The following is a 16,139-nucleotide window of genomic DNA, read 5'->3' on the forward strand; positions in this document are numbered from 1 at the left end:
TCAAGGTCAACAAGTCAAACCGGTCAAACTTAATTACTACTTGTATGCTAAAAGTTATTCTATGTATAAACATGTGCATTTGTATGTCAAAAATTCAAGTGTCTCGAAGAATCTATGTGTTAACAATGTAAAAACCCTAAAAAGGGAGTTAAACGCATCAAAGCACAACTAAGGACCCTTTCGGGGACTTAAAACAATCATAAACGAAACATAACGGGGTTCACGAACCTTGCATTTGCGAGATTATGCGATAATAATGGCTAAGATTAAATCTCTCCCAAATCTCTCTAAGTATGTGAAATCTCTCCAAGTATGTGAAATCTCTCCCAAATCTCTCTAAGTATGAGAAATCTCTCCAAGTATGTGAAATCTCTCCCAAATCTCTCTAAGTATGTGAAATCTCTCCAAGTATGTGAAATCTCTCCCAAATCTCTCCAAGTATGTGAAATCTCTCCCAAATCTCTCTAAGTATGTGAAATCTCTCCAAGTATGTGAAATCTCTCCTAAATCTCTCCAAGTATGTGAAATCTCTCCAAAATCTCTCTAAGTATGTGAAATCTCTCCAAGTATGTGAAATCTCTCCCAAATCTCTCTAAGTATGTGAAATCTCTCCAAGTATGTGAAATCTCTCCCAAATCTCTCTCAAAATCTCTCTCAACTTTTTATATTCATCCCGACCCTTAACTTGGCCAAAAACCGCTCGAAACGATGAGTTATATCGAAAAACAGCTAAATAGGGCCGAAACCCCTCTTAGGAACCGAACCTCTTAGGAGCCGAACCTCTTAGGAACCGATCCTCTTAGGAGCTGAACCTCTTAGGAGCCGAACCCTCCTGTCGGAGCCAAACTTGTCAGAAGCCTTCTCGGACCGAAGCCAGCAGCAAGGACCGAACTTCGGCCCCCCATCCGAGACCCTCGCACCTTCGGTCCCTCCCTTCGGACCTTCGGTCTCCTCCTCCTCCTCTCGGTTCCTTCTTTCCCTTCTCTCGGTTCTCACTCTCTTAGAGCCGAACCTCGCAGGTTCGGTCCATATTGCCCGGTTTTCGACTACTTTCGCTTCCTAAACCCGTTTTTGAAGTTTTTGACGGGATTTTTTCACCAAATTCATATTTTTATCATTTTTAACCCCCAGAACTCATATTTTAATTATTTTTCAAGGATTTTTAATTAAAAATCATTATTTTATAATAAGGAGAGTATTCTACCTCACAAGTGGGTCAAGTGTGCCCACTTGCCTCCATGTGTCACTTCCTCATTAGCCCAACCCTATCCACATCACACAAACCAAGGCAAACATCCCTTCACCCTAGCCACTTGCTCCAGCAACCCTCCATATAAGGAAATGCCTGGGATTTCCTTGATCATTTGCTTCACCATCAAACACTTATACACTTCTTAAACCATCAAGAGGGCCTCTTTTCTCTCAACTTTCAGCCACACTTTTGATGTGTTCTTGAGTCATTTATTCACTTATTGGTAAGTATTTACTTGTAACTCAAGTGCTATTACATGATTTCATAACACTCTTGGATCATCAACTCATATCTTAACACCAAAAATCGTTCTTAGGATCATCCAAAACTTTGTGTGTTCATCAAGTGATCTAGACTTGAAACTCATCATCTTCAACCTTCCATCCTTCAAGGAATCACATAAGGTGAGTTCATACCCCTACATTTTCTAGTTTTCTTCAGTTTTCAGGGGGGAATACAAGTTAAAATACCAAAACATATTCAAAACTTAACTTGACAGCTTACAACAGAAAAGTTGTGACCTGTTCACGAACTGTTTTACCCAACTTAAACTTAATATCTTTCAAAATTGTTTAATATGCAAGTAGTTCAGGTTTATACCTTTAAAATTACTACTTTCACATCTCCATATGATTTTTCTACGATTTATGGTGATTTTTACAAAACTGCCTATCATTTCAGAAACGAATTCGGACCAGTCTGTGATTATGAACATTTTCACATAAGTTAGAGACTTCTAAAAATCATAATAAAAATTATGAATAAACTAGACACATTTTCTAAACTCTCAGAGTTTACGGAGTTAGTTTTCGACTTCATATGATTTTTCTATGATGATTTCAAAATAGTGCAGAAAGGATAAAAACTAGTTACATAGTTTACCATATTAACAACACTTTGTAGTATGTTGAGCAAAGTGCATAACGATAAGTTTCTCAATGTTTGGATGCATTCTTGTTAGTTTATCATCATAAACAGAAATTAGTCATTCATGTTAAGGTTTTTCCTCCATTCATTTCGAACACATATAATAAACTATATTAAGTATAGTTTATGAATTTTCGATAAAAGCATACTACATGGAAAAGGTTTTACTCTCAAAACAAATGGGTTTTTCATATACTACTTGATAAACTATAATAGTAATAGTTTATGGATTCATATCACAAATGTATTTTCATAAAAGGTGATTTCACTTCCTCCACGGAAGAGGTTTTATACTCAAAACTATATGTAAACTAGTTAACGTAAGTTGTGAGACATTCTCCTTCGGGGTACTCTTAAGTACCACAGAAAAATCCTGAATTAGTTATAACCAGAGTCTCTTGTAGGGAGAGCGTGATAATTGTGTATAGATCTATATTGGGATTGACAACCCACACCCATGCTGCTTGCATAAGTCCGATCGGCCGATCGGGGGTGACAAATGTCATTTCGTTTCCGACGCCTGAAGAACGTCGCAGCAGGTTATCCTGTCGTAGTATGGTTATAGCGACTCACATAGGGAGTTAACAATCTTTCAAGTTTACAGGAAAAATTCTACTTTGAAAAGGGGTTTTACTTCTAAATTAAACGAGTTTATGCCGAATTAAACTTGCATGAATTACTTTAAGTATGGAAAAATACTTGTATATTCTCGGTCTTGACGTTTAAGACTACATGACTTTTTATAAGGAAAATATTGGATTTTCTTTGGAAACACATTACCATTATGAACATTATAAGTACAAAACACACACATATTTTCGGTCTTGACATTTAAGACTACATGACTTTTTATAAGGAAAATATTGGATTTTCTTTGGAAACACATTACCATTATGAACATTATAAGTACAAAACACACACATATTCTCTGTCTTGACATTTAAGACTACATGACTTTTATAAGGAAAATATTGGATTTTCTTTGGAAACATATTTCTATCAAAACTACATTTCATCTAGATTTGTTAGACTTTAGCTATAATTGCTAAGTGTATATGCTAGAGTTATATAAGAATCTAGTCACAGTCAACTTAGAATTGGTGGACCCGCCTTACTTTCTGTTCCTTGTTTGGTTGTGGACCTAGGGCAGACCCATTATATTTGACAGTTTATTTAACTTAAATTTTATATAACTTATATACACTGGATGATTATAGAAGGAATCTACAGGTCTTTCTAGGGTACATTATTGCATAACATAGGAGAGTTCATTTCGCGTTTAATAAATAAAATATTGAATTTTCTGAAATCATACTCTATCGCTTTTTACAAGGAAAACGGCTTCTTTCTCAAATAAAACTCTTATGAACTCACCAACTTAATTGTTGACGCTTTTCAAACTACTTGTATTCTCAGGAATTCAGTGAAACAGGAAATCAACCGCTTTTGAGGATGGGACGTTAAATCGTCAAACATTTCATTTTTGTCATCATAAGTGTAATTGATTGGAAACATGTAAACACATACTATTGTATAACTTTTTCAATTATATTTATGATGGTTGTATTTACTTTGAGCACTATTATACTCGTTGTTGTGATACTATACATGAAGTCCTCCACCCCCGGACGTTTCCGCCATCCTTGGTTTGGGGGTGTGACAGAAGTCCTGATACTGAAAAGCCCGATCGGCTCCCAACCCTGCCGCCGATACAGTTGCTGCGGCAACCGCCTCAGTGAGGGCTGCATAACGATCATCGAAATACTCCACCATAGTGGTACTGATAGACCCAAACATCTCCGACAACTGAGCCCAGAACATAGTAGCAACCTCATCATGCATGATCTCCCAGATGCTGTCATCTATCTCGTCCGGCCTCATTTGGCCAATAATCTCGGTCGCTATCGGCACCTCCTGCCCGCCCTCTCTTGATCTTGACCCTGATCCAGTCACGAATCGTCGTGTAACCACCATGCTGAAAACATACCAAAAAGATATCAAATATTCCACATAACAATCCGGGAACCAACTCCCAACCAAAACCCTAGGGGTTGTGACTTCCTTGCTACGCGTATGGGTCCTGTGCTTTCAGTAGTACGGGCCCATACTACCTTCCATACATACCCATATTTGTACCAATTATCATTACAACGCCCTAATACTATACATAAGCATGACATGCGCTCAATCCTCACTCCTAGAGGAAGGCTAAATATCTCATAACCGGCGGACTCATCCCAAACAACCTACCCATGAAACTTCCACAACCCTGCAGCACTCGTGTATGCTAGCCATACATAACACTGGACCCTATAGACTTTCGAATACCTGATCCTACCCTAAGCCCTTCATCAAACAAGAACAGAAAATAAGGCCAAACCAAACATTCTCAGGCTATAAGATCTTAATTATGTACGGCCGTAATGCATACACTAAGCAACTACAATAATGATGTCAATTTCATATAAGGAAAACCCTAGGCTATCAGGCATCATATAAGTAGGCAATTATATCATGCAATTCCTGAAGATCCCTAGCCCAGTACTAGCACGCTGTTCTAACACATCACATAATCAAATAATCCGTAAGGTATTTTAGGGTCTATCCGCGAGCTCCGGCTGATCGTACACTTGCATCCTCCTTCATTATTTTGAAAACATTTTAAGAAAATCGTTTTAAAATCTTGTCGTCAATTTGAGACTGGAGACATGTGACTGTTTCCTTCAATTCACTCAAACCAAGGCTCTGATACCAACTTGTAACAACCATAAAAATCATGCCAAATTTAAACTTTTAAAACATTTCCAAAACCATTTGATTATTACAAACTTGTTTTCAAAATATTCAGTGTCAGAGTTTCCCAGAACCAAATCATAAAAACCATAGGAGGTGTACGATCATGCCTTTGCCTTCCCGCGATCGTTAGAAGTACCTGAAACAAAATCAACAACTGTAAGCCAGAAGCTTAGTGAGTTTCCCCAAAATATCATCGCCATACATATATAACCATATCATATACAAATACAACATGCATAATGAGCCATCAGTCTGACTGGACCGCCTCGCAGGCCATCAGTCTATCTGGACCGCTCTCCGAGCTATCGGCACGTCTAGACCACTCTCCTCGGGGCCTTCAGCCTATCCGGACCGCTCGCCGGGCCTTTGACCTGACTAGTATGCCCTAACCGGGTCTGCAGTCTATCCGGTCCGCCCTGGGTGTCTTGGCCTATAGCACAAAGCAGGACCTGCCTCAACCCAATCCCAACAACATGTGCACATAAATATCATATGCTAGCATGCAATAACAGATAGTCATACATATGTAACCGATCTCTAAAATAACAACCATCCTAAAACCAGGATGAAATCTAACAGATCAACAACATAGCAACCATCCTAAAACCAGGATGCCGATCTAACCGATCTCTAACATGGCTACCATCATATAACCGGGATATCAATCTAACAGATTACTAGCATATCAACCATCCTAAAACCAGGATGAAATCTAACAGATCAATAACATAGCAACCATCCTTAAACCCAGGATACAAATCATAAAGGGTCGGCCTTGGTGCCGTAGACCCTGTTGATATAGTGAGAAGAACTCACCTCTCAAGTAGCTCGAATCGATGAAGTCAACTCAACAAAATGCAGCTCCAAATCCAACACCTACATCCACCGATGACTTACTTCCATAAATTCTCAAATTACCAAAATACCCCCAGATGTCAAACTGGTCAACCATTGGTCCAAGTCAAAGTCAACGGTCAAAGTCAATAGTCCATGTTGACCCAACTCATCAAGTGTAGCTAGCAACTCGTCGAGTTCCTTAAGAGTTCAGGAGGTCATAAAACCCTCACTGACTCGCCGAGTTTCCGACCAACTCGTCGAGTCTATGCGTGTCCAAAAGTCGGGGAACCCCTAACTGACTCGTCGAGTCCTATGCTAACTCGTCAAGTCCATGCATAAACCAAACAGCGGGAAAACCCTTCCCAACTCGTCGAGTTCCTTATCTGACTCGCCGAGTTCATACAATCCCTTTCTTGTCCAGATGTTTTCGAGCCATTCCAAAGCTCCAAATGGTAAATCTAGCCTCCTAGGGCCTAGTTATCACGTAAAGTTGCAAACTTTACGTGCATGCAACGTCTTAAGAACCAAAACCAAGCTAAAGAAGAAGCTTAAGACAATGGAAGGGCCATAGCTTGACAAAGGCTGAGACTTTATGACAATAAGGGGCTAAAGGGGTCCGGATCTGAAGTTGCAACCTCAGATCTTGCCCCAAATCCGAAATACCACCACAATACCCTAAAAAGGGTTCTAAACCCATGAAATAAGAGATCTATCTAATGGAGAGCCAAGGTAACAACTTGTTACCTTCAAAGTGATGCCGAGATGAAGTAGATCTCGGATCCACAACCTCTCATTTCTCCAACTTCTTGTACTTCAAGCTCTTCCCACCACAATCCACCTTCCAAGCTTAATATCACACCAAAATGAAGTGTAAGCAGCGATTTAGGGTTTCTGGACTCACAAGGGGGTTGTAAGGGAGGCTAAGGGGGCAAGTGACCCTTAAATAGGGTGCAAAACCCCGAGGATTAGGGTTTCTCATTCCAGCTCCAACTTGTCGAGTCGGGTTCACCGACTCGTCGAGTTGGTCACTTAAACCACGTTGCCAAGCACGTCCCTACTCGACGAGTCTAGGCACCAACTCGTCGAGTAGATATTCTGAGATAGACAAAAAATTGTAAAAAGTTATATACCTGGGAGTCGGGGTGTTACGTAAGCCAAGGGCAATAAAGTGCATATTTCTAGGATATGTGACATGAGTAAAAGGTTATCAACTGTGGTGTACAGAAGAAGGAAGAACTCCTAAATTTATCATGAGCAGAGATATGACCTTTGATGAATCTGCCATGGATAACCAGGGAGGAGGTGAAACATGTGTTATGACATACTGCCCTATCTGATGTCACTGTGTGCTGCACCAAACCGCCATTTAAAAAAATATCGAACTGTTCTAAGTAATACACCCAACAGATATTACTGTTGTGCCTTAATTAATTTCGTTCCTTTTTTCCATGCACTTAAAGAGTTCGATTTCTCAAGTGTTATCTCCCCTCTCCTCACTTTTTTAGGGTTTTATACTTTTTGGTGTGAGCCTTTAGAGGTATTCTTACTTTAGGTGCTAGATTATTCTAAGAGCAACCACGAGTTCAAGATCTTCCAATGAATCGTAAGTATATACTGTTATACTTGAAATGTTAGTAATTGTATCCCTTTTGTTGGTTTATATTCATAATTTTGAAAGTAGGTTTTCATAATAGTAAAACCTAAATCTATGGTGCATGTATACTTAGGGTTATTATTGAATATTTACGTAGCCAAAATTTAGTCTATAGATGTATAGAATTACATACTTGGTTACTCTCGACGCGAGACGACATATTGCCATCAAAATGGGTTCCTTTCATATAGCGACTAACAACAAACAACTGTACTATATTAGGAAGTTATATTTTTTACAAAAATCTTTCATCACTGTCATCAATAATATACACAACTATGTTTGATTTGAGACATTAAAAAGATAAATAAATATGATTAGCATTTAATATGAACTTAGAAACCACCAAGTTAATCAACATATCAAATGCGATATCATCTGTTAAATCAACACTAAAATATGTTGAATCTAGAGAAATATAATGCATAAAATCATATACCCACTTTCATTGTCATGCATTACAAATATATATTTTAAAAACTTGATTATATAAACTTATTATCATTAATAAAATGTAGATATGGCATTCTAAACAACTCTATAAAGCTTAAAGAAGTAAAAAAAATGCCCAAGAACACATGATATAGACTTTCTTTTTTAGTCAAGAATGATATTATGAAATTTCGTACATTCCAGAATGTTTTATGTTAGCAATATACATTGTTTAGGTACTGTCAGATTTCGTAATATTTGTACGTCTAATCTAACTAAGGAAAAATCAAAACTACTTCAGACTGTGTTCCAAATCAAATGACTATATTTCAAAAACAAAAAGTTACTAATTTTATTAATATTATTTTTATTAAAAACTAGTTAATCGATATCCTATATAAATAAAAACAACCTCTTATTATCTTTAATGGACTATCTTGCTACAAGAGTTTTGATGGCCCAAGTCACTAAATGAACAAGTAAGCCCATTTACAGGCCCAACCAAGATATTTGTGGCCCAATTGAGGCCTAGGTCAAGAAACGTACCCTCTTAAACCCTACAAAGTGCTTCCATTCGCCTATTTCCACCTCCCTCCATCTGCCGTCGTTCTCCGAAGCTTAACAGGAGAAATGGGTCGTGTTATCAGAGCACAGCGTAAGGGAGCAGGCTCCGTCTTCAAATCTCACACCCACCACCGCAAGGGTCCGGCGAGGTTCCGCAGTCTCGACTTCGGTGAGCGCAATGGTTACCTCAAGGGTGTCATCACCGAAATCATTCACGATCCAGGGCGTGGTGCCCCTCTTGCACGCGTCACTTTCCGTCATCCTTTCCGTTACAAGCACCAGAAGGAACTCTTCGTCGCCGCCGAGGGGATGTACACCGGTCAGTTCGTCTTTTGTGGAAAGAAGGCTAACTTGATGGTCGGTAACGTTCTTCCTCTCAGATCTATCCCAGAAGGAGCTGTGGTCTGCAACGTTGAGCACCACGTCGGTGACCGTGGTTCATTTGCTAGGGCTTCTGGTGATTACGCCATCGTTATCAGTCACAACCCCGATAACGGCACCACTAGGTATACATTCTATCACTTACACACTTTATTTTCATGCCTTTTGTATATTGTTTATGATACATGTTTGTTTATAAGTGATTTTGATTAGTTTTCTTGTTCATACTTATGAAATTTTTGTTTGTTTCCACTTGATATTGAGCTGTTTAATCCGATTTCAATTTTTGTAATTCAAAATCACTAACTGGATTTGGAAACCAAAGTTAGAATTAAATACCGATTCGTAACTGTCTCTTGTATATATTTGTGTAGCAATTCCGAGACATAATATTGGTTATGCATTTTGTAGAACTTTTATTTCTTACTTTCCATCATGTCAAGATGTGAACAATGATAAACCTTAGTTAGAGTTGTTTGCATTCATTTGCTTGCATTTTAATGTGAATTTTGATTTTTTTCTTCGAAGTCATGGTATTGTTGTCTATACAAGTCTGTGGGATTGTTGTCTATACAATTCTTCCCAAAAGATGCATTCTCTTCGTCTATTTTATATAATGCAGTCTGTTTCTGTGGATTGTTGTCAAGATAATAACCTTCACAAGATAAAACATTTGTTTGTCAGTTTGCTTTAAAATGCAAAACTTAGTTTAAAGTTATCAATATATGCAATATTTTCTCTTTGGGAACCTTTTTTTTGTAAACATCTAATCAATTTTCTAAATATCAAGAATAACTCTTATATAATCTCCAATCCATCAATTCTCTTCAAGATTGTTGTCAAAATTACCAAAAGAAGCAACTCTGCTCTAGAATTTTGATAAAACCCAACAATCTTCATGGGTTTTTAACAAGTTACACTCTTTTCTTTTGGGCAACTTTCTTTAGTAAATCTTTATGATTTATCATTCTTCATCAAGATTCAAGCCTAACCTTTAAATGAATTGTAACTTTTCTTTTACATTTTTTTTTCTAAAAATTCAATCTTTTCTTTACTGGGTTTCAAAAAACTAATCTTTTTTACTTTGGGTATTCCAAAAGATCACTTTTCTTTACTCTTTTTCACTTCCACTTACGTTTTATGTTTTAACTTTGTGTATGATTGTAGAGTGAAGCTTCCATCTGGAGCCAAGAAAATTGTGCCAAGTGGATGCAGAGCTATGATTGGTCAAGTTGCAGGTGGAGGGCGTACAGAAAAGCCAATGTTGAAAGCAGGAAACGCGTACCACAAATTCCGTGTGAAACGTAACTGCTGGCCTAAGGTTCGTGGTGTGGCTATGAACCCTGTGGAGCATCCTCATGGTGGTGGTAACCATCAACATATTGGTCATGCAAGTACGGTTAGACGTGATGCTCCACCCGGTCAAAAGGTTGGGCTTATTGCCGCCAGGAGGACTGGGCGGCTCAGAGGTCAAGCTGCTGCCACTGCCGCCAAGGCTGACAAGTGATGAAGCTAGATTGATTGCTATTATGGTTTTCGTTTTTTTTGTTATCGATCATCGGGTACTTTTTATTGTTAGTTATTTTGAGTTTATTACTTGGAATTGTTATTGTTATGTTGATTGTCATACATTTTGTTTTATGGGAACGTTTTTCGGTAGACTTGTTTTTGTTTGTTTGGTTGCTAATTTGTTATACAAAAGGGGTATCATGTTAGGCATATGATTTCATCTTGATGCTTCTCAAGGTGATGAAGGTTTCCTATTTATGTTAGTGAGCAACCCTTGTTTTTCATGGCTTTTGATTACCACATCGTCTATGTATGCTTCCACATTATGGTTGATTTGGTCCTTTATTACTTTTTCGACTAGGCTATGTTACGTGGTTCGTACATTTTAAAGTATAAACACAAATTTGGTATCAAAAAAATTCTACGGTCGGTATAAAACACAATTTTCTCTTCAACTTCTCTCTTCATTTATATCGATCAATGAAGCATTTCCATCTATATCTAAGGAATAATGATTGGGTCTTTTGATCAACCGACAACACATAATAGTATATGAGACGTGACAAGTTCCACCTTCCGTCCTATGTTTCCCTATTTGAGACTTTTTTTAGCCAAATCATGAATTACCTGGTTAGAGCCATGTTCTACGCAACAACTACTTATCCTCCTTGCTTTTTGTATAAGATTGGACTAAAGATACCAAAAAAGATCAACTTTTTTTTCTTAGTTTTTCTTTTGTCTAAGAAACTCGTAGGTTGTATGCATAGGATATGTGAAATTATTACACATCCTCTAAAGACCCATCACCTTTTTTTGACCATTGTCGGGTTCACAATCCATATCGAGAACACTACTTGGTGTAATAGTCCCTACTTTGACAAGCTTGTTGACTTCCATGTTTATTGCTACATTTCGGTATCATGTTTTTCGTCGTCATTTCTATTGGATTGGACTACATTATACATCAACATTAAGACTATGTTGGATCACATTTTTGGAATCACCTACCCATGTTAGGATACATGTTTTGTTCTCTAGGTGTTAGTGTTGTATCCTTTATCTTGCTGCTTTCTTAGTGTACTACAGTCAACAATGTCTCGTGACAATGGATCTCTTATTCATAGGATATGAGTTTCTTCCTTGGAGTATGGATGCATGTAGACCGTCATCGTGTTTGCATCTTCCTTTTACGACACAAGTACTTAGACTTGGTGTTCGGCTGTTGTAGTAAGCCATTGGTTCCATATGTCTATCTTCTTCTAGATCAAGATATGGGATGGTTATGGTTGTTCATGGCGAATTCATCATGCTTACAAGTACCTCATCGACCGTTAATTGTTTCATTATAAATATTGAACATTCCTAAGATTGAGGTGGTTATAGGAGTTTGAATATGTGGTGACATCATGAGGAAAGCATGATAGAGATCCTTTTCCTTACTGTTTTCTCTAGCATTTCCCATTTACAATGGTTTATCGAGATGATGACTTTCACAACGGTCCCATATATGGCGCCCAAATGATGCAACTGATCTGGTACATGAGACTTGATTGTACTCTTGAGTTGGCTATGAATTTGAGGGATTCAATATCTATAAAATCACTAAAGAGAAAAAGATGCCACCTATATCCCATATCCCATGAGGTATCACTTTTGATATGCTCCGACGATAAAGTTAGTATGGGACTGAAGCGAGTTGCATGGTGAACGAAAAAACTAAAAATAGTCTGTGAGAGATGACTCTTTGTATTTATAGGGTTTGTTGATGTATCTGTTGTTTTTGGAATTGGTGGTGTCATGTTCGTACCAAACAAGTAATGAGATTGAGCGACTCGTTGACGAATACATGTTTTTACCTGAAAAGGTTGTTTTATTCGACAATCGGTGTTTGCCACAATATTACTTTGCTATTGCAACCCACAACTTTGTCTGGATGTGAAAAAGTCGTACTAAAACAACTAGAGTTGTCTCCCATACCAAGATTAGGATGGTTGGGAAGCGTTCCATTGTTGTTTGATTATCTAACGATTGTAAGAGACCAAATGTAGAATAATTAAAAGTAATTAAGAGTAAAAATATATTATTGATGTTCTCCAAATAAATACTATCATTCGATAACAAAAATTAAATTAAAATTACCCACATCCTTTTTTCTATTTTGAAGACTTTCGGTATATGTTGCAACAATCTTAACCTTTCATAGGACATGTAACGCCCGTAGATCCGGGCTAGTCAATTTAGAGATAATAGGGGTCGAAAACGACTTTTTGACAAAAGATTATCTAGAATAAATAATCTTAACCAAGTTGTAGAATACGTCTCAAGGGTTCCGTACATATAAAGAACGTTGAAATCCGAGTTATAATTAAGAAGTTATGGTACGTCGAAGTTTTATGGCAAAACCGACACGACACCGGTAGACGTAAATAGTGAAAAAGAACGCTCAAATCTGACTTCGTATGAGGAAGTTATGAATTTTCTAATATTTGGCTTAGCAGTGCACAGCCCGAAACTCGAATTTTAGATCGAGCGGTTTTTGGCCTACGCGACCTAAATGAGAATTGAAGATCTCATTAATAGGAACTCAACGGTAAAAAGACAGACGAAAACAGAGTCTGTATGTAGAAGTTATGAATTTTACGCGGACATTTAACAGTATAATCTCCTCGTACTGTTAAATTTAAGATTGGTCGAGAATTAGCCGACAGAGTCAAAATGAAAGTTGTAGATCTTATTTTTACCTACGCGTGGATATAAATAACGTCAAATAACGGAGGTCGTATGTGAAAGTTACGGATTTTAGAAGTCGGAAGTATGCTGTGCGAAAATGGGTGATGTGGCACAATCTTGGCCATTGCTTTCTCCGCAAGTCTTGTCACTAGATGGTGACATGTGGCACCAAGTTCAGCCATTTTTCACCCTATAAATAGAACCTCTCCCACCCTCATTTTCTTCACACCTTTCCCATTCTTTCTTCTCTTTACTCTCTCTCTAGAACCTCTCTCTAGCCCCGAACCCCCCCCCCCCCCCCCCGAAAAGCCTAGGGAACCTCCCTAGCACGAGACGGAAGCCCCAGAGTGCTCGACGGCTTCGAGAAGAAGAGCTTTTCGGCTCGGGAACGCTGCTCCAAGCAAAACCCGGTTTTCTATAAAACCCGTTGTAAGTGAGCTACGCCTACGCTATTTTTAATATAACTTTTATTTAATTATAGTAACGTTATTAGGAACTTATAATAAGTACTTGGACTATTATTATGGGTTATATAAGTATTGTTTAACGCTTATATAATAGTAATAATAGCTAGACTATTAATTAGTCTCGGCGAATAATAGACTAAACTCTAGTGGTAATAATACTAGGTTTCGTCGAAGGAAATTATTTTTTTAAGAAGCGAAGCGCTGTCTGAGTTCGGAATCACCACCTTTTCAAGTGAGTGCATAGTTACTTTCATCTTACACATAGATATGAAGTATTTTATATAAATTACGTGTTATGTGTGCATATTATCTGTATACTTGTTATCTATGCTGGATGAACGATTTTATACATGTTTTAAATAATTTAAACTGTATATGTATTTTATATCTACGAATATGTTGGGTAAAACATGAGTAGATGAATGATGAGAGATGAAAGATGATATGAGTGAACATTGACAGCTATAGACTTAGTGCCTAACAAATAACATCGGGAGCTATGGACTTAGTGCCTATTCAATAAACGTTGGTAGCTATGGACTTAGTACCTGTTAGATTATGGACTTAGTACCTGTTAGATAAACGTTGGTAGCTATGGACTTAGTACCTGTTAGATAAACGTTGGTAGCTATGGACTTAGTACCTGTTAAATAAACGTTGGTAGCTATGGATTTAGTACCTATTAGCTAAACACTGGTAGCTATGGATTTAGTACCCGATGAATAAACTTTATCAACTATGGAATTAGTGCTTTACGAACAAGCATTGGCAGCTATGGACTTAGTGCCTATCATATAAACCCTGGAAGTAATGGGCTTCGAAATGAACGAATGCAGGATAGATGATTCTTAGGGTAGATCCTTAAGAGTAAGGAAGATAATGGGGATGGGTAATTGAGTTGATTGTTTGATGTTTAAACATAATAATTAAATTATTATGGGTTGAAAACCCTATGTACTCACCAGGTTTCCCAACCTGACCCACTCAAGCTTATTTGTATCACATGTGTCGATATGAAGCTACTTTACACTGAGGGATTTAAAAGAGATGTAGATCACTAGTGTAAACGGATGTAAGATCTGTTTATGCTTATGTTTCTGTATTGACGATGACATCCCAAATGTTTTAAAATGGATAAAAATACATTTCTTTGGAAATGCTTTGATAACGTATTTATCATGTTTTTCTGGGAACAAATTCCGGAACGTTTTTATCAAAAGAGGTACTCTGATTTTTATAAAGCATAAACAAAATCGGTCTTTTCTAGCCGTGAAAATGGGGATGTCACAGGACAAAACTGCAAAAATGGTCTCTGTGGTATGCATTTTTTTGGGGTTTTAGTCCAAATCTCGATTTTTTTTTTGTTTCATGGTCCTTTTGAGCTAGTTTCGTTTCGTTTTTAGTCCATATGAATAGTAAAATGACTATAATACCTTTGGGGTATTTATTTTTCGTTTTTCTTTCAATTTTTTAAATCTAATAGTTATTTTAATAATTAAAATAAAAGGGGCCCACCTCTCTCTCTCTCTCTCTCTCTCTCCCTCTCTCTCTCTAACCTGCAACTAAAGTCGATGGAGCTATCTATCTTTCTTGTGCAACCAATGTCTGAATTAACACTCTAACAAAAATATAGATCCATATGCAGGCACACACAAACACAACACATAAAATGTAAATACACAATGACAGGGATCGAAAAAGAAATAGAGAGAGTTGAGTGGTTTAGAATGGAACCCATATACACACATAAAGATACATTGCTCTTAAATTCGTCACCCACCTTCAATCTCTCATCCTTCTTAGTCCTTGCTGAAAACCATCTTCATCACCAAAAGTGATACTAGATCGACATTCAAATTCCTGCCCTGTAAAAAAATAGCATCTTCACTTCCTGATTCAATCTTTCTCGTCATCACCTTCCATCATCATCTTAATCCACTACCATTAGCCAACACCTCGTCACCACCCAATACTTGGTGAATCTTAAAGGGAATTGATTGAAGCTTTCCTGTGAATACCCAATTAATCAATAATGAGCAAAAACACCATCTCATTCATTAAACCAATCACAAGTCTATTAACTACACTAGAACTTAAACCTCCAAAATTATCAGATGCAAAATTATAAGAAATCGGAGATCGTTGCTTCAACAAGTCGAAAACTAGAACTTAAACCTCCATAAACCCTCCATCGCTGATACCACTAGCCATCAGATTCATAAATCCACTAGACAGAACAACCGCGATGAAGCTTTCAGGTGACACTCTGATATCTGGCGAGCAATGACGGGGAAGCGATGAAGCTTTTAGATGGGGCCATCGGATATCGAAGGCCATGGAGTTATCAAAGGTGGTTGGAACTGGAAACGCCAATGGTGGGAGTTTTGGTTCAACAACAACCAATCGATAGATGATTTAGATGTGGATAATTTAGGGCTATCGTTCCCTTTTCTTGTGGATAGCTGACTTCAGGCGATAACAGAGATCGGCGATGAGGCGAAGGTAAATTAGAGAAGAAGACGAAGGTGTGGGGTGAAGCAAGGAGCGATGAAGGTGAATAGTTCGGCTGGGGAAGAATGAGGGTGGGGAC

The 16,139-nt window shown here is 37.8% G+C and overlaps 1 protein-coding gene across 1 annotated transcript; it reads left to right on the forward strand.

Annotated features, from left to right (window-relative positions):
* Nucleotides 1-8,464: 8,464 nt before the first annotated feature.
* Nucleotides 8,465-10,504, forward strand: LOC145136897 (large ribosomal subunit protein uL2). The gene is made up of 2 exons (XM_079071002.1): nt 8,465-8,968; nt 10,011-10,504. Exons 1-2 carry the CDS (start codon nt 8,529-8,531, stop codon nt 10,348-10,350), a joined length of 780 nt encoding a protein of 259 aa, XP_078927128.1. The 5' UTR covers nt 8,465-8,528; the 3' UTR covers nt 10,351-10,504.
* Nucleotides 10,505-16,139: the final 5,635 nt, after the last annotated feature.

Source organism: Lactuca virosa, chromosome 9 (genome assembly GCF_052849685.1).
Source record: "Lactuca virosa cultivar CGN04683 chromosome 9, Lactuca_virosa_CGN04683_v6, whole genome shotgun sequence".
In the NCBI taxonomy this organism is placed as follows: Eukaryota; Viridiplantae; Streptophyta; class Magnoliopsida; order Asterales; family Asteraceae; genus Lactuca; species Lactuca virosa.